We start from the raw sequence: 23,894 nt of genomic DNA on the forward strand, positions 1-23,894 counted from the left end.
AGCTCAGAAATCTGAGATACAAAGGGCTCCAGAACTAATCCATGTGGGTCTCCAAGTCCTTAATGATGGTTGCCAATATGCTGTTAAGGTCATTTCTTAGTTCAGGACTGTTTGATCTGTTTGCTGTTTTTATCTCTTGCCACTAGTAGGTCTGTATATCAGATTTCATAATGCACAGGATAAGAAGGGGCTTACACTACATGCCCTCTCTAACAGCTACTATAGCTTACAAATTACAGGGCACCAAAACATTTAACTAGAAATATAGCATAACCCCATAAAACGCTGAGTTTACCATATGAAGTAGCATGAGCAGACATGAACAAGCTGAAAGCAGAACTGCACTTTGATCCTCCACGTGCATGCATTCAATAGTCAGATTGAGAATAAATGCAGTTAATCATTAACAATATTTATTAGATGCTATGTTTAATTTTGGGGTTTTTTTTTCATGCAACATAAGACAAATAAGCACGTCTACCAGATTTTCAGTTGCATAAGATCTGCAAAAGCAATTCATAAGTTAACAAAATCTGAATACTGTCATGTTCAAAAACAGCAAAACCATCACAGTTTATTTCATAATACCCTTAAGTGATTTTTTTTTAATTTTTTATTAAATCTGACCCTTTCTGCTCATTTTAAAACAACACTTGTCCCAGAGTTAGCACCCCTTCCCTTAGCAAGACCAGCTGTCCCACTTGTGACATTTTAAAGCTGTTGATGCTTTGACTCATATGCTATTTGAGATCTTTCAATCTGACTTATGAGGCCTGCCATTAGAAAAATCTGATAAATCTCAGACCTTCCAGGGAATCATCTGAACCTACGGGTGGAAAGGATGGCTTCAGTAGCTAAATGGCTGAGGTATAGTTACGGACTGCAGCTAGCAATCTCCAAAAATATCGATATCAAAATGCTACAGATTGCAAAGCTGCCATCAGTGGGTATGTGCTTTATTTAGGAATACAACAGTGTCACACAGTCCCTTAGAATCTGTCATTTAAAACATACGTATAACAAATCAAAAATATTACCATTCTAGAGCTTAGAAAGCATTTAAGACCATTTAGTTTCTCTTTAACTTGTTTCCACCAAACTCAACAAAAGAGGTACCTGTACTACAGATCCCTAACTAGATTTATTACAAAGACTTCCCCTTTCCCCCCCACTAACACAGCATATATGCTCAATATTTTTAAATATGTAACAGTCTAAGCACAAAGAAGTAGTAGTGGAAAAATGCACTCCACTGCTCAGCATCGGAGTCAAGATAACCCCTGCATTGAACAGATTATTTTTGTTACATCGAAGTTTTTTTCCACCGATACCTTTTTAAGAAACAAGGCTTTTCATAAGCAGAGCTATCAATTAAGTTAGATTTCAATGAAGTTATCTGGTGACATAACTAACTAGATTCTAATAAAATGCAAGCTCTGCTCCAAGCATTTTGTTGCTGGTATATTCAAAACGGAATTCTCTCCTGGCAGATTTTCTAATGTCTCACAGGTATTGACCTCCTCTCAGTGGGTACACATGCAATTGCCCATTCCCTTGAAATATTATCTTCTAGAAAACATCTTCATCCCGACAAAACAGGTCAGCAGATCCAAAGGTATTGTGAAAACAGAACAGAAAAACAAGCAGGTAGATGCAGAGAGTCAGCGTGATCAGGCGAGCCTCCGCTTCTAACACAGGCAGGCTGAAAAGACACCATGCAGGCACATGCCCAGACCACCGCCCGTGTACATTTATACCACACACTTGAAAACGAGACGGGAAAACTGCATTCTCCCCACGAGGTAACTTTAACCGCTGGTTGTCCTTTGGAGCCAGCATGTTTGGCGATGCCTAGCCTTACTAGGCTAGGAGGCAGGCTGGATGGGCTAAGGCACCCCATGCAGAAGTAAACACTTTCATTTCAGTGTTCTCAAGGTAAGAGGCCTGAAGGGCAGATTTTTTTTCTGAGGTGGGACTTGGACTCTTACCCAGTCTTTAAATTATTACGCTTTATCTTCTTCATGACCAAAGCTGATTGTTAAGGAAATGAGATACTCCTTTTTTCACACTCCAGTATGGATATTGGGAAAACTCATATGCCCAGATAGCAAGGGAAGGCGAGGGGGCATGTGTTGTGTTAGAGAGTTTCAAAAAGTTTTACAAATATGAAATACTGTTGTTTTTACAAATTTATCAAGTTCCCTTTGTAAGGTAACATAGTAGGAGGGTCATCTCAGAGTCAAAACCAATGCAATGCCTTAGGTTTTTTTTCTTCAAAGCTTACTTATTACATCTGTGTGAACATACAACATCAACTCCTGAAGCCACCTGTCTGCTCCATCAACACTGACAAGAGCAGCAGTAAGAAGCCCAGACCCCCCACCCTCAAGGCAATGAGGACAGCAAACACCCAGCATCACTGTGCCTGCAGATCCCTATGTGGATTTTCTTCCATTAGTAAGACAAGGTCATTAAGACACATTATAGCCCTTAGTTTCCAATATAATTTGTCCATATATGTGTATATCCGTGTGCATGCAGATTAAAGAGGAAACAATATTTTGCAAAGGAAGGAGATCTGCAAGCTCTCAGTTTTCCCTGAAGCAATCAGGATATTAAATCTTGAAGGAAAGTCACCTTCCTCCAAAAATTTTCACTACTGTATACTATTTCAGTGAAAAAGTGTCAGCGTGATAGCCTCAAAAAACCAAAATCAAACTAATCAAATCCCCTTGCCCTTTCAATCCCTCCTTTGTCAGTCTTTACATTACTACCCAGTTTTTAAGTCACAAGCATCTCTTTTAGGCTGAACAATAATAGTTTTCTTTAGAAATGTAGGTAAAGGGGGAAAGGAAAAGTGAAATTTTTTCCCCAGTTGTTGTTCTTCATGTATAGATACAATGTAACATCTTTACAGCTTTTAAAGAAACATGGCTTAGCAGCAGACAGCTGCACAACCAGAGTAACACCTCCATCTAGTGGCTTACTAATGCACCATTAAGAAAGCGTGGAAAATAAAAAGCAGCCAAATGTAATTTTCAACCACACCTGTCATAACACAGACAAGGTAGAGCAACAAATGTGATCAGCACACACACTGCTGCTTACTTTTCATCTGGAAATAAACTTCCATATCATTACATTACAGTGCAGGCCATAAGTACAAAAATGCAGTAGCCCGTAACATATATAATGAATCAATTTCCAAGATGAATTATGTATTAAACCTGCACCATTTAAGACCCTCAAGTTGAGCTCAGCTGCTTTTCTCAGATTTTTAGAACAAGAAACACCTGGCCCAGACATTTGAGCAATTTTTGGTCCTCTTTGGATTCAGAAGTGATTTCAATCAAACTAAAGCAATCCAATTAAAGCAACATTATCAACATTCAGCACAAACACACCAACAGCTACACTCTTCCCTTTCTTCCCTTTTAATAGCAGCATTGTTAGCATTTTTTATTATTATTTCTTCACTTCCAGCATTGCATTAACAAACAGCCACTTAGAGCATGCAGAAACCTATTAAGCATCAGGAGGCAGCTATGACACACAAGTCTAGCCTAAACTTAGGTGTAACTTTCTTCCTCTCCACTAGGCATCTCACATCACTTCACAGATCTTAGATTCCAGAAGTGATAACAGCAGAGAAATTGCTGCAAATTTCAGTGGAGACTGTAAACAACCAACCTTTCTTCTACTTAACTGTAGCATTAACCTAGCATCTCTCTCTTTGGTAAGGAGAAAACCACACTTGGTTATGTTTACCATAACTGCATACCTACAACTTAAAGGGGGCTTGTAAGAAAGACGGGGACAGACTTTTTAGCAGGGCCTGTTGCGATAGGACAAGGGGTAATGGTTTTAAGCTAAAAGAGGGTAGACTCAGACTAGATATAAGGAAGAAATTTTTTACAATGAGGGTGATGAAACACTGGAGCGGGTTGCCCAGAGAGGTGGTAGATGCCCCATCCCCGGAAACATTCAAGGCCAGGCTGGATGGGGCTCTGAGCAACCTGATCTGGTTGTAGATGTCCCTGCCCATTGCAGGGGGCATGGACTAGATGGCCTTTAAAGGTCCCTTCCAACCCAAAGCGTTCTATGGTTCTATAACATCCACTGAATGAAGAACTGATTCTGAGCTAAGATCTTAGTAAAGCCTTCTATAGAAACAACCTCATCCACACTTCATATGTAACAATTTTTATCCTTGCAAATCAAATATTTCTTACATTTATATACATATATTCCATTGTAGATATAACATAAATAAATTGCTGCTATCAAGAGTAGAGAACTGGTTGGGGAAGAATCCGCTGCTATGACTACACAGGGTACAATAATCCCAATTTAACTGTTCTAAAGCATCCACCACCAGGAAAAGAAACACAGACAACAGCAATGATGACTGGATGGAGAAGCTGCAGAATGCTGTGGATACCTGAGAAAAATTGTGTTTATACAGAGATATGCCTGACCAAATTGCAGAGAAGGAGCTCTTAGGAACAGACAATGACCTGATCACAACGGTAATGTTTACACAAAGATAAGAACACACCGAGGAAGAGAGAACCAGCACAAACAGAAAGATTTGTGATCAAGTGGATGACACATTGACACATGACTGATGACAACGAGAAAAACACAACCAAGACAGGGTAAGGAAAAATCACATAGAAAGATAATAGGCACGGCATGTTGCTTCCATAAAAACAGACAAGGAGATGGGAGACATATCTAAGACATCCCAGAGATGCAGTCTTTATGTTCATCTGGGCAGCAATGCAAAAACACAGAGAAACTATAGCATTTTTAAGATTTGCTGAAGAGTTATGCTAGTGATCAGCTTGGATACAGACAACAGATTAGCCAGCTGCTTGGACATGAGAAGCAGAACTGACACACAGAAAGAATCCATCCATCATGTTTTTTGTTGAACTAATACTGCTAGGAGATCCTATGGGAATGGAAAGAAGATGAAAGGGATCATCTGATGAAACAGAAAAAAAAATTACTGCAATCAAAAAATTAAGGTCCAGGCAGAATCGCTCCACAAGTCTTAAAACCACAAGATAATAAAAAACCAGCAGATGGCTCAAAAGTAATTAGGAGAAGCCTGGGTATTTCATTTTTCCAAGGTGTCCATGAAAGACGGAAGGTCTCTATTATGGCACAAGAGACATGGGCTAGTCTAAGAATAAGGTCTGTGCTTGACAGATTTAGAGCAGAAATCCTAGAGAGAATTATGAACTTCTCAGTACCGGAAGCAAAAATCCACACAGGAGTATTAAGGAGAAAAAGCATCAACGCTGACTTGAACAATAGTTAGATAATGCAATTAGAGAAATAATCAAAACTAATGAAGTTAGAAAGTGCCTGGGGAGAGCTGGGGAACACGGCCGGGGGCGGGGGGGGGAACACCAAACAGGAAAAAAAAAACGCAACAGGTATTCCTATACTAAAAGAAGTATGTTTTACAGCAAAAACATTAGTGCAAACCATGACACCAGATGTCAGAGGGAAGAAGAGAATGTGGCAGAACATCAAGGACAGAAGGATACCAAAGGGTCCAAGAAAGGCACCTAAAAGTTATTCTGACAAAGAAACACCAAGTGTTAATGATACAAGTATGTATAAAAGAACTGATTTAAGTCAAAATCATTTTGGAAAAAAAGCATAAAGCAACATCTGCTAAGGGACAGAGAATGAAATTCCAAATATTGTTTGAGGGGGGAACATTCCTCAGACCTATGTTACTGTGAGAGCTTGTATCTATGATGTTCGACCAGAGAACATTGCCTAGGACGGCGCTCCAATACATTCCCAGAGGTGGAAGCAGACAGATTTCTTTTCCACCAAATCATCTCTGAACTGATAGAGGCAATATTATTTCAGATACCAATTTGGTAATTAATGAGAACACTACAGAAGAGCTGCTCCTAGAAAATAACCCTAGCTCAGGAGAACATAAGCTAACTGATTTTAAACTGAAACAGAAAAAGAATAATAAAGGAACATCTTGTTCCTAAATTTCTTGAATGCTAAAGGGCAAGTTTAACAAAAAGAGCTGGTAATTGAAGTCAAAGGTATTCTGAGCTCTTCAGCTCCATTAAGTCAAATGTGTTAAACTACCCAGAACCTGTAACTTAAGCTGTGGTGAGGAACTAGAAAACGCTCCAAACCCAAATGGATGAACCTGCGCTCAAAAAAGATTCTTCAGATGGCTCAAAGTCAGGAAGCATTCAACCAACAAATGTTCCTCATGCAAACTTGAAATGAAGAACCTCGCATCTCAGATAACAAAACTGAAGTACCATCCTCTGTTGGATAACAATCTCATTTCTCTACAGTAAACACCATTTCTTTAAAGCAATTAAAAAATACCCATAGCATATAAAACGAGCAGAGACTGCCAAATTGACTGTATGAATATCCACTGCTATTTAACCAGTGTGCTGCCTTGGCCACACCAGAGCACATCAGCCATCACTCACCCAAACTAGTGACAGATTCACGATATAGCAAGAGACAATTCTTATGAACAGCACCACTACAAAGCAGTAGAAGGATGCAAGGGAGGTTACATAGAAACAGTGGCAGAGCTGTTTGCAATGAGCAAATCTAGCACACAGCAAGTCTCTTGATGGTCTGCTGGCCTTGGGTTAGCTACATACTATTTATTTTTCACACTGTAAAAGGTGATGCCTCATTTAAAATGCTGTACAAAATTCCAGTCAATCATGTCGAAGGCAGACAAATCCACAATGGAAGTGACAGGGAAGGCCGTCTGAAGGATGAGAGGAATGGAGAGCCAATGCTGTGGGATGAGCACTGTGTGATTAACCTAGTAAAACAACGGCTAGGAAAAGCCACAGCCACTCTCTATGAATACATTAGAGGTGTAAACAAAGGCAAAAGAAAAGAGCTATTTAAGCTTAAATAGCTGTTTAAGAGCTCTCTCTATTAAGCTGTTAAAGAGTGCGTAAGAGGTACAAATGTGTTTACTTCAGAAGGTTTCTACCCTTAGTGAGACTCTAAGACATTCTGCTAACAGAAGCTGAAACAAGAAAGGAGAAATTCAGCTTGCATTAAGTTGGAATGTGACCAGCCTATGAAAGGGGTTACACAATATCATTTCTGCAACAGCAGAAAACGTGATTTGTTAACCCAGCCTGCCAAAAAGAAAAAGACAAGGAAAGGAAGTCATGCTCATTCGAGCATCAAGAACAAGCTGTAAAGTGAATTAGTGCATCCTACAGGTGGGCATCAGACTGACAAAGACTGATTACCTATGGATTGACATCCCTTTACCCCCGCTAACTCGTTTTCCTGCACAAACTCCCTGGCCTCAGCCCCTTTCACACCACCAATCACATCTCTCTCCAACACATAAGCCAATGATTTTCACAGACTTTTTAAACTTTTACCTATCTGTTAAACCTGGCTGTAACTGGAAAAGGTGTCCAAATGGCTGGGGAGAATAGAAGGCACAAAATGTTAATGGATGGCACAGTCACATGGGTTGTGATCTACTGTTGCTTTACTGGTGGGTAAGCTGAAATGCAACTTGCTCAAGACCATACAGAGTACTTGGCAGAGAGAAATACAGCCTTCAACTGTGAAACAAGCCAGTTTTGTTACTATTAAGGCAACTCTTCTAAGAGCAAAGAGGGAAGAAAACAGCTAAGAAGCTACATAAAAAAAGTTCTGTCACATTAAACAAGACAGTAATATAGTATACTTCAGCAAGACAACAGCCTATAGCAAATGGCTGAGAGAAACTGATTAATCAGTTGCAGGCTGGCAAATCTAATGCCTAATAATTTGTAGCCACAGAACGGACAATTGGTCTTTTGAAGGCAATCGTTTGAGTCACTATTTACTACGCTTCAAAACTCAAGAAAACAGAGTCACATGGGAAAACAGATTACTATCAGAAACATCCTAAGTCTCCTAGGGGGGTGAGATCCCATATGTGAACCATTCCAAAAAAACAGTACAACTACATTACTCTTTCCTCCAGATGCTTACCAGTTTTACTTTAGAGGCCAGGCTCTCTGGTAGTTTTGTTCGTAGCTGATTTGTTTCTTTGAATGTAGCTGGAAATCCACTAAGGAAGGCCAAGTCTTGCATTAATACTAGGCCTGGAACTTCTTTGTCTGTAGTCTAAAAAACAAGAAAACAGGGTATAAAGACTTTTTTAAACATACGGTAATTCACATTTATCTGTCAATCCTTCATCAGGTGACAGACTTAATAGTATACATTTTGTCACTTAAACTTCAAAACTGAAATAAGGGTTATTTTAAAAGCTTTTACTTCTTACTACACGTGAGTTATGGAAAGAGAATAGCACAGAAATACTTTGTAAAAATGTACAAAAGGTTTAACGTTTACAAAAGCTAATCAACAAATTTTAAAAGTACATACCAAGTAACCCCTCCATACTATCTGTTTGCTGTTGTCTTTTAACATTCCAGAATGGGCAGCTTCAACTACAATACATAAAATGCATTGCAAATCAAAAACTCAAAGTCACTTCTTTTGTATCTTCTAGTAACTAAGATATACTTTTGCAAATTAAAAAAAATGGGATATTTAAGGTGTGAAGAGTTGTCTTTATAACTGGTAAATAATTCTTGGTGGTAAAATAAACACCAGTGGTTGGGCTAGTGGGTGGTAGTGGTTGGGCACTACAGATTAAACAAAATAAGAAGCCGATGCTTGCTCTAAGATCCTACTTGCATATGCTGAACACATGGATAATCTTAAGGTATGCAATCTTTTGAGCAAGGGCAGAACTTATTGCACAATATTCAAACTAGACTTCACGGCAATTATAAGAGGATTTCTAAAACTAATCTTCCTCAGTATAAACCTCAGTCTTCTGAGATTATCAGTGCAACACAGATCTTCAGATATCAGGCCTGTTTTGCAATAGTCTTTTAAAGCATGGAACTCTAATCATCTGTAATCAGTTTTCTGGGAGGCAAGCAAACAGTATCATTAATGTCATCACTTAGAGGAACAGACTGAGCGCAAGAGACACTGAATGACTTGCTGAAGTCAAACAGAAAATTAGTGGCAGAGTCAGTATTGGCACAGCAGCTTACTAAAACGCTTCCTCTAGAAAACTGGCTGGAATCTGACAAATAAGTTCTTACCATCCTTAGGGCTATCAAAAACAATTACTGTCACGTTGGTAGAAGGATTTTTTGGTTTTGCTACAAAGAACATATTGGTAGCAGCTTGTAAAGCAGGATGAATGGACAGCAGGTCTTTCAGAGTGATGTTGGTAGGCAGCGCAGGATCCAGGACAAGCATTGGCACTTTGATGCAATGTGTCAGCAAACATTCCAGCTGCTTCTCACTACAGCAAAATACCAAAGGTATATTTAACACTAGGTAGAAAATTTAAGACAAAAATCAATATTAGATGCAATGAGAGATGTTTTTGTAAAATCTGATCAATTATTTCTAATGTCTGCTGGGGCGGGGGGAAATTACTAAGAGCATGCTTATTTTGCTGCAGAAGGCAAATATCTGACTGTTACAGTTTAGTTCATTCCTATAACTGTTTTTTTAAAAGTTTCCAAGATTTCAAAGTTTGCCCACGGAAGAGACCTTATTAAGATCTCTAAATAGCATAACGACCAAGCCAAATGAAGAATGGGACAGACCAGGCCCTGCCACTTCCTGGCAGCAGAGGCACAAGAGGCTTGGGACCCTCCACAGACAATTACTTGCACTGCCATGTATACAAAGGGCAGGTGAAACCCACGTTGAAAAAAATTTTCATGCTTTTGAATTATAAAACTCCAGGTACATATGCATTAAAATCACTCGGAATAGGAACTATGCCTAACCAGTGACAAGGATATGCTTTCTGAACTTCAGGAATTGTCACATTTTAAGAAGCTCATTCATATATGCCACAATAACATTACTTTTATTCAACATATATATTATCATGCTGTCAACTTTTCTTGAAGTGACATAGAAGGAAAGCATACACAGGCTATAGAAAAATCAAACCACCTCCCCAACCAGCATCTGCTTTCAGCTAACAATGAGTAGGATATCATTTATCCCAATTTATGCCCAAAATCACAAAAACTCACCTCTTCTTTGTTGGTTCTGTTGCATTCTTTCCGAGGATCTCCCTATTACAAAATTAAAACAACTACATTAAATAACACTGAGTTGACAGTAAGGAATTTAGTATAATTTCAGATTGTTAACTGATTAAGGGGCACGTTGTGAAAATACCAATAACCCAGTGATAAAACTGCCAAGACCTTGCCAAGACCTCGCTTTGCCAAGGCAAGCGCAGGCTGACACATGTGCCCCCCACTGCTCGCCCTTGTGCAGCGTAGCTCAAAAATTCTTGGTCGTGCTGACAGCTGTGGCACCATAACTCTTTTTGCTAACAGGATTTTTAGCGGTTATTATTAGATTACTTAACGAAACTGATGTTGATATGAAAAACACTGGTAAGAAACCAGGATGAAGTGACCTGAAACTAGGCTGACTTGCTTGATTTGCCTAACATACATATTCTGATAAGGTCTATCATGCATTTGCCATATGCATGTAGAAGCTAATGAGGATTAATGTAAAGGTAGTGCAGTGCTGATGCTAAATAATAATCATCAGAATATCAGAAGGGCACCCTTCTACACACACCAACAGAAAGAGAACCACCATCCATCAAGGTACTCTCTCTCACTGAAGAATAAAGCACCTGGACCATGACTAGCTCAATTCAGGCATATCAACAGGAAAGTTACAATTTACTAAGTTTTGCTATGCAATACAAAATATACACTCATTAGCAGAGATTTATAGCATCCTTGCCTTTGTCATCTGCAGTTATCCTGATCCCATGAAACAGCTCTTTCTGTAACAGTGCTAACTGATTTCAAAGTACATGAAAAAAGTTATCTACAAGGGAGAGAACCAGGTGCCCCTGTAGATAATGAACGTGGCATGGACACAAGTCTTACAAATAAGCTTGATATCAACTTTCCAAATCAGCATTATGGAAAAAAACAATATGTGTTTTTCCCTTTGTAAAATGGGAATCACAGCATGAGTGATGACAAAGCTAAAACCACTAACATTTGCTATATGAACTGCTAGGAAAAGATTAGTATAAAATTGAAAGCTTTGCAGAGCAGAGACCACGTCTATGTTTAAGATGTTTGAACTTAACGGATTTAAAGTTCTACTAATACTTCCATTGTTTAGGTAGCAAAACAAAGATCCAGAATTTCACTTGTGATCACGTTATCAGTTGTACCTAAATTGCAAGTCATAACATGCCAAAAATCAGATCAATCCACTCACTTGTGGATTTCAGATTATTCCAAATTAAACTGTTACAACCCTTAAAACACAGACTTGGTCTTCCATTTAGCATATTTTCTGGCCAAAACAGATCACGTGGCCACAGAGCCGCTTATTAAGAACTAAATCAATGGTTACAAGACACAATCCACGGTATCTGCAGCAGCCTGTGTTTGAAGCCTTAGATCCGTAATTTTGCAGAACAGTATAGCACAATCTACAACACCAAATGCAGCAATACATGTCTTTCCCTCCTTAGTTAGAAGGCTGACTCATACCTTTATACCATGAATAAATTATTTTCCTCTTTCTCAATTTCAGTTTGGGAGACTACAAATCTAACTTTAAAAATGAGCTGTTAAGAAACATATGTGTAAGACTTTATTAAGCCCATTATAAAAAGAAATACTGGGGGGGTGAGGAGGAAAAAGGGGATGAAGAGAGTTTACATGTTTGAGTTTTATTATTATTATTTACAAACTGAGTTATAGAAATCAATACAAAATGACATACACAAAGCACAGTTTTCTTCATGGCATTTTACAAATTCAAGACAGAACAGCCTTAATTACTTTAAATTATTATGCTTTGTATCTTAAACAGTGTTCTGATTAGACAGTACTTCATAGCTAAATGTAGAACTGAAACAAGGTTTTGAGAATAATCAAATGAAGAAGTGAGAAAATGCGCCTTGAATTTTCATTTTGAGTAACATGGGAGAAAAACAAAGAGGACTAGTACTGCATTAGATTGCTGCTGTTGGTTAAAGGGAAAAAAATACATAAAATTATTACCTCATTATTTTCTGTTCTTCCTCCATCTGTTCTCTGACCTGTTGCAGTTCTTTGATCAGTTCAACATCTGTGCCGTTCACCCAGGTGTATACCACATCAATCGGCATGGGTAAACAAAGCCTACATAATTCAAATGAAAGCTACATGAGCTGTTTAATATTACAAGTGTTTGTGGCATCCTGTGATAGCAGTTTCTGTCTACCAACAGAAATACTTGGCGTCTGCGCTGCAAACAAGACAAAGCAAAAAGCTTCTCTTTAGCTATATATATCATCTCTTAATTATACACAAGCCTTTGACAAAACAGCACAGACATAAAACCAAAAAGGATGTAAACTGGCTATAACAGTTCAGTAACTAAATGAAATCCGGACTTTAAGCTCTAAATTTCACTGACATTAACCTATAACCCAACTCCTTTGAACCCATAAAATACTTCATAATTCAGTACTAGCATCCAGGCGCATCCTTAATTCACCAACTACATTAGACAGGACAGCACAAAGTATAAAGACTTAAATCATACTTGCTGTTATTTAATTGCACAGAGCCAATAAGATCTCAGCAGGACCAGGTCTCTATCCCAGGAATGCCTCTTAGACATTAATAACAGGGCATTTAATAAACCAACAATCTAAGTAGGGTACATGAATTCACACTCTAGACAAAGCAGTCAGATTCATTCTTGACACAATTTAGTATTCTGGAGCTGTTTCTGGACATTTACAGACTTCCTAGCATACCTAAGGCAGAAGAAAAGAAAGGGGTTTGGGTACCTTTTTTTCTATTTGTTAATGACAATCTCCTCTCCAAGGCCCACAGCTTTGTTTCAGTGGGTACTCCAAGCTGCTGCCACAGGTGAACCTCCCAGTCCCAGACAGCAGGAGGTTGCCCCAACTATTATTTTCAAAAGTTCCAGTGTCAAGCTATTCAATACCTTCCTAAACTGTAGATGGCCTAGCAAACATTGAGCACTTCTCTAATGTTAAGATCCATGGGGTCACAGAATGAGGTTTCCAAGGAAAGATGTTCCCTCCCCACCCTCTGCATCCTTCAAAAAGCATTCAAAAAGAGACAGAGCTTATAGGAGAGTATCTCCTCTGCCTTCCCTTGCAAAGTACAACATGCAGACCACTTCCACCCAGCTTCATTTTCTACTGGCTGAGATTCAATAACTGAAGCACAAAATTTAGTAAAAGGGCAGCCAGTAGCTGGTCACAGCACAATAGACAGGAACATTCTGTACTCAATTCATCACTGTTCCTACCTGAGCTACGACACTTCCGAGGATAACGGTGGGTCAGTTTGAACGTCTAAGAAGCAGCGCTGCCTTCCGCAGCGGCACCACCCAGAAAGTCTCTCTCGCCTCTGACATGCAACACTCTGCAGGAGGCTACCCTCTCAACTAGCAAAAAAAGTCAATTTACTGAATACAACTACCCTTCTAATCAGTTATTTCACCTCTGCCTCAGGAGATGACATTAGCTTCTGGTTCATTAACAGGTGCAACTCAAGGCATGTTTTGAACTAAAAAGTCCTCCACAGGAACAGAAATTCAATGGCAGAAGCTCTTCCAGCTTTTCTGCATTTGTTGTGATCAGTTAAATTACCGGATTGCCAGTCCCTTGAATGCTACAGCTAGGACAAGAGTGTTTCAGGTAACTCAAGTCAGCTGATTTAAAAAATGCCCAACCCTCAGTCTTCTGGGCAAAGGGCATGGTTTATTTACCCAGACTTCACTGAAGAACATAAAATGTAAACAAAAAAAAAAGCCTCAACTCCAACTCCTTCTAGGGTATGAGGCAATTTGGACTTCTGTAAAGCCTCTCCCCAGTTTATCATTTCCTAGAAGTGTGTTTCTATGCAATAGCACATATAACTATGTAATTTGCTACACTTAATTTTTAGCATTGAAATGATGTCACATACAGCCAAACGCTAATAAACTCTACAGAGGAAAGGCATTTTTGGTCAGATGTAGGTATGTCAACTCTGAATTAACCCTGGCATGGCAAGCTCATTCTTCATTACCAGTAGCAATAGAGACTAGTAAAAAAGGCTTTTGAAGCAAGTGAACTGTTTGCAGATCCACTAGTCTAATTGCTTAAAATGTATGCAAATACTCAGATAAATTTTCTTAATGCATGTTTACAGCATGTATTGCTTGAGAAAGTAGTGGTTATCAAACATAATAATAAAAAACAGATATCATACACAAATTAATTTGTTGCACCCAACTAGGATCAGTAACACTGTTAAGATTTCACCTTTTGGGTCTTTGCCAAAGCTTTCTGGTTGGTTTCATGGCTTCTTAAAATGTACTGAGAGTTTATATTTTGAAAAGCATGTAGTGGCATTTTGCTTTAAAATTAAAAAGGAACAGGAGAGCCACTTCTGCTTTATGCTTCTCAAACACTATTTTTAATACGCAGAGTCTTTTGCAAATTGTTCAAGCTCAGAAAAGACCAAAAACTTTCTCCTTCAAATTCTGTAGCTGCACTTCTCCTTCATGCATTTGGTCTTCATCACAAATACCAGTCTGGCAAACAGATAAAGTCCAAGATGAGCTGCCTAAATGGGAATTATGTAACACCTTTGTGCAGAATATCATCAACTTTCCTATTTGCTACTGATTTTAATATCAGCAAACATGGACTTTGGAAACTTCCTTGGATATCCCCAGGCAATTAACGAGGCTTGTTTTGGATACTCCTTCACATTTTCCTCTTTCAAAAACATGCCCATTTTTTACTTGCAAACCTAAAAACATCAACAGGATCCTGCTTGAAGGCAAAGCTAGAGCCAGTAGCTCTCCCAGACAGGACAGACCTGTCATGTGCTGCCTCTTCTACGTACCTGCCAGGAAGCATTTTCTGTACCCCTGAAGTTTGTTTACATACGAGAGCCATGTTCACAGCCCAGATTGCAGCTAGAAGACAAAGCCTCATTGTCTCAGCATCCACAGTTGCTGAAGGAGTACAGCAGCCTCTGGATCTCTCCCAAGCTACCATACAGTGATCTCCAACCTTGCTGAACCTCTTTATGAATGAGTGTAAGTTTATTACACCCTTAAGCTCCCCACTGTAAACCCCCCAGCCCACCTGCCTGTTACATCTCTGTAACTGCCCACCAACAGCAACTCAACTGTTCCATCGCTATTCCTGCTCCAGTACCTCTTGGCTCCCTAATTTGTGCCTCTTTTCCTCTCTCCAGCCTCACTCTGCTCAACAATTAACAGCTCCCCAACCACTGATGGCTCTCACTTGCTGTACCATACTGAAATCAGTTTGTACATTTTAAAAGCTGAGGATTGTTCCTTCACCTTTTGTTTCCATACATATGTCGGAGTTTTAAATATGATTTGGCCATGTCCTGGAATAGCAAAATTACACTTCAGCATTTGCCAAAATGCAAAATTTGCTGGTGGGGAGAAATAAAATAGAGTTCTCGTCCAAGACCCTTATGCATGCAACTCTATTATTTAGTTTCCTTCTCTCCCTTTTATTTTCATACCAAAACTAAGTAGAGTCTTCAAAAATGGGTTTGGATGAGGTGGCTTGGTAAAAAGCCCTAGAATTTCTACTCTACTCTCTCAAGCTGCATAAGAGCCTGGGCAATGTAAGTAGGAAGTTTAGCAGCTGATGTGACTACCTGGAAAGTGCAACAGCTGGGATGCCAAAGGACGTGCAACAGGAGGGAAAAGCATACCAAAGCAATTGCTAAACTTCAAGGCAAAACATGAAGTCTTCCTTCATGCGGCAGAGAACGGCATTCAATAGGTGTAAATAATGATGTTATGTACAACATCACTGTTTTTATGTTACTCAGGTGGAAGGACTTTTTGAGTTTCTAATCATAAGGAGCTTGCCCACATGCACAAATCTGTCTACATTTCACACTGCGACTTTCTTTATAAAAGTTTATAACACAACTGTTTGACAAGAAGAGAGATATTTTCCTGCAAAGCTCCTAGAAGGTAACACTACTTCAATTCAGTTCAAGGTCCATTAATATTTCTTAAAGGTCATGCAGCTTTTACTTTCCAAAAGCAGTGGATCTGCTTAATTTCCAAACCAACAAGCTCCTGTTCTCCAATTCTGAGTATTTTTCTCTAACACTAAAATAAGAACTGATTAAGATCAATGGATAAGCTAGGATCAAAACTGGACTTTCACAATCCCCATTTATGTAAAAAAATCACAATCCCCATGGTTTATGTAAAAAATATGTGACACCCTACATGTTGCGTTGATATCAGCTTTAAAAACTCCATCAAACCACCACTGATATAGTGGACACTGCAAGAAGGGGTCCATTACTGCATTCGTGAAGTTTGATAATACAAACAAACTGAACCTCTGATAAGAGACTTCAAAAAGTTAAAGGATGCCTGTAAGTATGTCTCCGCAAAGGCTTTTTGTCAGTATGAATTTTCATGGGAAGTTGGTAGCTGCACACAAATATCACAACAAACCTTGCTGTCAGGCCGGACATAAGAGTATTAATGGCATATGTGTGAACTGGAATAACTTAAGAACCCATCATGAAAACCTTAAGCTTTTGCTCAGGCATTGGCAGAAATCAACATTAGCTAAGGAGTGCTTTACACAACCAAAATGAAGTAAGAAAACACAATGGAGAAATGGGAACTGACTATACCTACACCGCAACAGTAAGATTTGCTATTTTGTTTTGGACAAACTCGACCCTTTTATAAAACCACTGTACTTAACTATCACACAGGCATTTGAGTACTGACAGGAACAAACTACCATGCTTTCACTTCAGCACTGCAGAAACATGTAAACTTTAAGCTAATCATCCATGTGAACTGTATCACTCCACTTTCATCTGTCATCCTTTGGAAAATGAGGGAGGGGAGCAAGAGATGAGACTATAAAAGCGTGTAGGATTCACTGACACCATGCAATGTACTTTTACTGCGTTATCTTGCACCAGCTAAAGCGTGACAAACTGATCTGATCATTTCTACTGTCCCGTGATTCAACAAACCTCAAGGCAGATTAAGCATCTGCTTTCAGGGTTTTTTTTTCTTTCCAGTTGAGTATATCAACACTTAAGAGTCAGATGATATCTCCTTAGTAGCTTCTTCCACCTACCCATTCACAGTCCACTGACTTCCTGAGCAACAGACCCCAGGACTATTCAGACACAAACGATAAAACCACAAGAAGTCATTTAGCAGTTAACACAACTGAAACAAATGACCCACATGACTTGGTTTCCAATTTGCTGTGAGCGACTTCTCCCACGTACTCAGCTTTAAAAAGATGCTTCTTACTAGCTTTGTGACTTCTCTACTAAATAATGTCCCTCATGAGATGTCACAGAAAATGTAAGGTAAATGAAAATTAACTTTTCAAAACGCTGAAAGTTGGAATTTTAAGCCCACAGGAACAGTACTTACATTTTCCTATCTTAATACGGAAAGTGTTATGTCCTCCCTTTGTTGTTAACATTATCACCATTTTGATGTTTCATTGGAGACTGGATGAAATTAATGCATCTAAAATGTAAACTCCCTTATATGATTAGAACTTCCAAATGCCAAACATCTTCCAAGCTGGGATATTAAGCACTAACTCACAATTTTAAAACCTCTAAGTTTAAAATTTGCTGCAGATTTAGAGCCCATACAATAATAGTATGTTAATTCATCTAGAATATTTGATTTAAATATTTGAAAATTCATTGAACAGTAAAATGTGTAATACTGTCAACTGTAAGTAAAGCTCACCGATTCTGAAATGATTTGCCAGCAACATTGTCTCTGTATGAATCAAACATAACATGATACTGGTCTCTACTCCACTCCAAGACAACCTGCAAAGAAAAAAAAAAAACAACTTGATGTCACCATCTTCTAAAATTAGACACTTACATTTCTCCTTTTGAAATGTTTAATGACAATCAATTTGATTCAAATTGATTTAGCCATTAATGCACAACTGACCAGAACTTAATCCAAACTAAGTTATTACACTGAGCCAGCAATCAGACCCACACTTGACTTAAACAAACTTTGTTTTTTCTCTGCAAGAAAGGCATTTCATGTTTTACAGACAAACTTTTTAAGCTACTATTCATTTAGGTTACCTCCTCCTTGTCTCTTAGCCTTTAAAAATTCAGCAATGTTTTCTCAACAAATACACTTCAATGCAAGCAGGACACCTCCACCCCCCCACCCCCCCTAATTTTCATTGTCTTCCTTTCTATTCTCATACAGGACATATTGAAGTATACACACCTCTGAAATCTGAGCTTCACAAACCACAGCCAGGCCAGGGCATATCAAATTATGCAAATTAACCTGGCCATAAACTTAAAACACAATAGCTCTTTCCCAATATGGGTGACGTCTTACAGTGCAGCCAGACTAATCCAACAGCAAAGTATTTCTGTGGGCTGCAGCCTCTCTTCCATCTCCCTGCATTTCTGCCACCCCCCTTTAGCTTGACATGAGTTCACCCAACGTGCAGTGAGCCAAGTCACAGAGCTAAACCAACAGAAAGATGAACCTTCAAAAACCAGAGCACTTTATCTTCGTGGGAATACGCAGCTGAAGGCAGGGTCGTCTTCCCCACCTTCATCCAGCCATCAAGGTCGCTTAGCTAAAACGCCAAGCTGCACCCAACTTAAATGCCCTCTGACAGCTGTCCCCATTCCTGGGCATATTCATAAATCAGCTATATGGGAAACCAATCACAAGCTGATTCTTACTTTGGAAAGCTGCGAGCTTACATTCTGTTTCTATACTTAAATGTACACACACACACAAAGCACAGGCACATAGTTACATTTTCATTACTAACAAAGTATCCGATACCATGGTTCTAAACAGAAAAAAGAAAAACAACCCAGACTTTTCAATGCTAAAAAGGCTTAATATGCTTTGATATAGCAAAAAAGCATAAGTAATTTGAGATAAAAATAATATAAAACATTTAGGGTCTACTCTGAGATGAACTTGCTATGATCTCTTTTACAGTGAAAGTCCAACCTTGAACACTACAGTGGCATCTTGTGCTGCTTTAGAGATGAAGGGGTAGTGGCTTGTTTTACCTGGATAAGTACGTACTTATATGTACATATATAAGAGAGGAAAAAAATACCAGGAAAGGATAGTATTTACTTTACACCACTCTTCCTAGATTTAAATTTTACTCTTGCTTATTTCTTGTATTACAGGAACTATGACATATACCATTTCTCTAAGACAGCATTCAAAACCATAACATAAAGACTACCTCCCTCCCTTTTAAGAAGATACACATCTCTGCACCCTCATGCCCACTAAAGCCTTCCAGAGAGCCGGGAAGGCCCATCACGTGGCTGGGGGACAAGCGCGCGCGCACACACACACACACCCCATTCCTGCCAAAGCCGCAAACGGTCTCTTTGTAACCAAGATCACATCTGGACAAGTTCATTCCCCTTACACAAAGGACACATGATTTCCCCAGCGAGCATAAAATCTCCTCCCTTAAATACCAAAGTCAGGAAGTGTCTTATAAACACACTATTACACTTTTTCATGCACAAGTCATTACGTTCTTCTGCCAAATACACTAGTTTAATACAGCACCCACTGAAAGATATCCACACAGAAACATTTGCTACTACTGATAATGATAAACTGACACAGACTGATCTGCTTCTAGAAGAAATACAGAAGTATTTCAGCAAGAATGTAATTTATTATATGAATAATATGGCTCTCCAGATGAAAAACGTTAACCATTCAAGCATTTGCTTTTTGCCTTGGGGCAGCTATAACCAAAAAGACTCAGGACAGCTCTCTTTAGAAACACATTTAGGAAAAAAAGTTAAGCTCTTCCCACCTGATACATTTTTTCCTGTAACTGTTTCCTCCTGTTGCATTATTTGTGTTGCAATAGTGCCTGGAGGCTGCTTTGCTTCAACTTTACATATTGATATTGTAAAACCACTAAGGGAACAGCATTAAAAAAAAGGGGGAGAGACACCCTCTATTAGGAGATACTGTATCAGACAGCTGATAACAGTGGCTCTGGCATGTTCCAGTTATACAACATTTTACAAAGCCGAGTGACCTACGAAAGGATCACCAAGAAGGGTTTACAACCAAACCGTCCTAAAACTCAAAGCTCATTTCACAGCATTGGCTTAGACCTGACGAAAAAGTTGCCTCTGCGGGTGGGGGAAAACCAGAACTGCAAATGCTGCTCAGACACCAGGGTCTGATAAGCATTGCCTCACGCTGCTTTTTATTCCTTGACAGTTCCCCGCATATTGTTAAAAATTATTGACCTGATGATTACTAGAAAGATTTCTGGTTTCATTTTTTGAAACAATCTTATTTGTTTTTATTAGTTGATACCTTGTGGATTCTGTACTGAGGAAGAGAAGTGCTTTCCGTTCCCACTATAGTTGTCAGAAGAGGTCTAATTGTGTTTCTTCTCACAAGCCTAGTCTCTCCTAATTCCTTAAACTACCACCGTTTACCAAAACACACCACTTTAAATCATAGAGGTAGAGAGTAAAATGTATGCAAATATCTCTTACCATGCTCATTTACCATCATTGTAAAAAAAAAAGGTTTTTTCTGTATTTCTGTGTGGTTATTCCATAAAGGGTGGGGAGTTTATTGGTGTTTTGTTTTGTCTGGGGTTTTTTAAACATTTCTGGTCACTTTTCTTTTTTTCTTAACATACAATTTTGAAAGTTTACTCCTACATGAATCTGCCAGTTCTTTGCTCACTGTCTAAATAGTATCTAAGCTTTCCAAATAACTCTAAAAGGGCTGGAAACCTAGTAGCAAACTAAGATTTGGTAGGAAAATAATACTGAGCAGTGATTTTGACTGTCAGTGAAATCAGCCATAACCTGGACAACTACTGAAGTGTTTTAAAAAAACCTTCAAAGTTCTAAGGAATCCTAAAGTTGGGTTTAAGACCCCATTCTGAAGAAAGGCAAAAGTATACCCAAAGCTTCACAGTACCAAGAGGTTTATAACAATCCAAGCTGACAATCATGTACAAGCAGGTGGCTAAAAGTACTACACAATTAATTAATTCACTGATGGCTATCAAGTGTTCCAGGAAAACTGTGAACACTGCAAGACAGCAGGGATGAAGTACTTTACACAAAGATGTACAGCTACACAAAATAAAGTTCTGATCGTGCTACACTCAAAGAATTTCAGATAATGCTCTTTATGGCCCTTCATTTTTTCTGTATCTGAAAGCACCCATCAAAATAAAACAGGGAAGGAGAAAAAGGAAAAAAGAAAAAAAAAAAAACTTGTCTTGAGAAATTTAGGAATCAGGAAATACCAGTCTGTTTCCATTTAATACTGCCATCCTTTTACACTGACAAAAATACTTTCTTTAATTCCCTGAATACTTACTATATTCTCAAATGCTACACTTGAAGCAGAATCGTTTTCTTCCCCTCCAGATTCTTTCATTGATGACTTCCAAAATAGATAGGGTGATATGAAATGAAGTTTTAAAATATACTATACACCCGTATAAAATCGTATCTAGAAAAAGTAGAAGTCATACTGCATCATTTACAAAATAACAGGCAAACTGAGTAATAAGCATCGAGCAATGTAATGCAGACTCTGCTGAGCTGGAGGCAGGTTGGAGAGGTGACATTTAACTCCTTAAACTCTGGAAGGGAGAGAGACTCTGTCGCTCCCGGTTGCCATTTGACGGCTACATTCAGCACAGGCTTCAGAAGAGTCAAATAAACAAACAAACAAACAAAAAAATACAGCACTAATAAATCACCTGATAAGGGAAGTGGAAAGAATTGCACAAGACAAGAAAACACGAGCTCCTGGAGCATGCAGATTTCCCTCAGCTCCCCCCTCTGCCGGGGCCCGCCGAGGCTGTAGAAACCACCTAACCCCCCCCCGGGGGGGCACTTAGCACTTGCGTCACAGCTGGCGCCTGCAGGCGCGCGGCGTTACGCCCCACGGGCGCACATTACGCACCAAGCAGCTGGAAGAAGGTGGCCCGACGAGAGGGAGCTGCCACACGGCGGCTTTCCGGGCTGCGAGGGCTAAAGCCCCTGCCGCCACAGCAGGCCCGCAGCCCGCACCGAGAGCCGCTCCGCGGCCGCCGCGCTGCTCCATACCCCAGAACAAAAAGGCAGCGCCACCACCCTAAAGCACGTTTTCTCCCTTACGTCTTAAAAAATAAATATGTATCTCTCTATATAACCAGCATTCACGGTGAAGCCGCCTGCTGAAGGCGCTGGCTGCTGACGGGACGTGACAACTGCCCGGCTCCTGAAAGGGAAAAAAGCGCCAAACCAAACGCACCCGCGGGGCTGCGCCGGCCGCCGCCTGCCCGGGCGCCTCTCCCCGCCGGCACCGCTCGGCACGGCTCGGCTCGGCCGGGGCTGCCCGGAGGAAGGGAGGGGAAGGGGGGCAGCCACGCCACGCCGGCGCGGCGCCGTACTGACCTCCCCGAACTGCAGGGCGGAGACGATCATGAGGACGAGGCCCCCGAGGCAGAGGCAGGGCCCATACCTGTGCGACAGGCAGGTATAGGTCTGGCGCTGCAGGAGCTTTAGCAGCATGGCCGGCCGGCGGCCGCCGCTACCGCCGCCTCGCCCGGCGCGGCGCGGCCCGGCCCCGCCTCAGCGCGCTGCCCTGCGCCGGGGCGGGCGGGCGGGTCCCGCCCCCAGCGCCCGCCCCGCTTCCGGCAGCACCGCGGCGCCACCTGGCGGCAGCGGGCGGCGGCCGCGGGGCGGGCGGGGGCGGGGCGGCGGTGGATGCCCCGCCCCCGCGCCGCAGCGGCTCCCGCCCCTCTCAGCTTCCCGCCGAAGGGCGAGGCGCTCCCCTCCCTCACGGCTCTGGAGGCGTCGGGCAGGTCCCGGCCTCTGCCGCCCCCCGCTTCTTCGGCGTTTTCCTCTGCCTTCCCAAAGGGCCCAACACCAGAAGGCAATAAGGGCTCAGACTGTAGGATTTTTTTACTTCTTTGGCTCCTCGCTCATGGCCTTGAGGGCTCGAGGTGCAAGGCTTCGAGGCGTGTCAACGGTACGGACCTGCCGGAGGTGGCAGATTGTCCCTGCAGATTTTTAAGAAATCATCTGGATGCAGAAATCCGGATTCAGTACGGTGTTTGCAGCAGGTGGGACACAAAATACGCCACATCCTACGCACCTGTAGTGCTTTGCTGACAACGCTCCCCCAGACATTTGAAAAATGAATCGATGCATGTGAGAATATGCACCCAGCAATGAAAAATCACACCAGTTTCATTTCATTGTCATGATCGTACTTGTGATTCTCCCCTTGTTACCTACTGGCTGTAGAATAAAATTTAAATGTTTTGATGTGTCATGTCCTAGGTGATCTTGAAATTACAGACCCACAAGACAATTCTTCTGCACACGTGAACACCTCTCCAGCTGTGGCCAGCAGGGCTGCACCATCCTGTCACGCTTCCAGATATGTTGCAAAGCAAATTTGCTCTCCCTAGCTAAGAGGTACTGGGACGACTCTAGGCTATCATAAAGATACAGCTGAGATTTTATTTAAGCACTTCCATGCATGTTTCAGGACAGAAATGGAGTGCAGGGATAGGTTCATGAAAGGGGAACCACCAGGCTAGAAGGTGGTTATTCATGGAGTTATTCAAGAACAGTTTTGAGGCAAAAACATGACAACAAGAAACTAGTTAGAGGTCACTAGCTGACAGCAGACTCTGCAAGTCCTTACTCTGCATCAGTTTG

At 40.6% G+C, this 23,894-nt stretch overlaps 1 protein-coding gene across 11 annotated transcripts in view; it reads right to left on the minus strand.

Moving 5' to 3' along the window:
* The window catches only part of GNPTAB (N-acetylglucosamine-1-phosphate transferase subunits alpha and beta), a 45,633-nt gene extending 22,854 nt beyond the window's left edge, over positions 1 to 22,779 (minus strand). For 6 of the 11 annotated variants that reach the window (XR_014228022.1, XR_014228023.1, XM_082310300.1 and 3 more), the window contains exons 1-7: positions 22,620 to 22,779; positions 17,902 to 17,987; positions 12,144 to 12,263; positions 10,122 to 10,163; positions 9,165 to 9,370; positions 8,431 to 8,495; positions 8,032 to 8,166 (exon numbers count right to left, since the gene is read on the minus strand). Coding sequence is in view for 9 of the 11 variants with exons in the window: in XM_082310300.1 (XP_082166426.1) it covers positions 8,032 to 8,166; positions 8,431 to 8,495; positions 9,165 to 9,370; positions 10,122 to 10,163; positions 12,144 to 12,263; positions 17,902 to 17,987; positions 22,620 to 22,736 (771 nt within the window). In the remaining 2 variants the exon portion in view is untranslated. Of the gene's footprint in view, positions 1 to 8,031; positions 8,167 to 8,430; positions 8,496 to 9,164; positions 9,402 to 10,121; positions 10,164 to 12,143; positions 12,265 to 17,901; positions 17,988 to 21,552; positions 21,644 to 21,940; positions 22,039 to 22,619 lie in introns of those variants that run through there. The other 5 variants (XM_082310301.1, XM_082310303.1, XM_082310304.1 and 2 more) reach the window with 5 other exon arrangements.
* Positions 22,780 to 23,894: the final 1,115 nt, after the last annotated feature.

Source organism: Platalea leucorodia (genome assembly GCF_965183815.1).
Source record: "Platalea leucorodia genome assembly, chromosome: 4".
Classification (NCBI taxonomy): Eukaryota; Metazoa; Chordata; class Aves; order Pelecaniformes; family Threskiornithidae; genus Platalea; species Platalea leucorodia.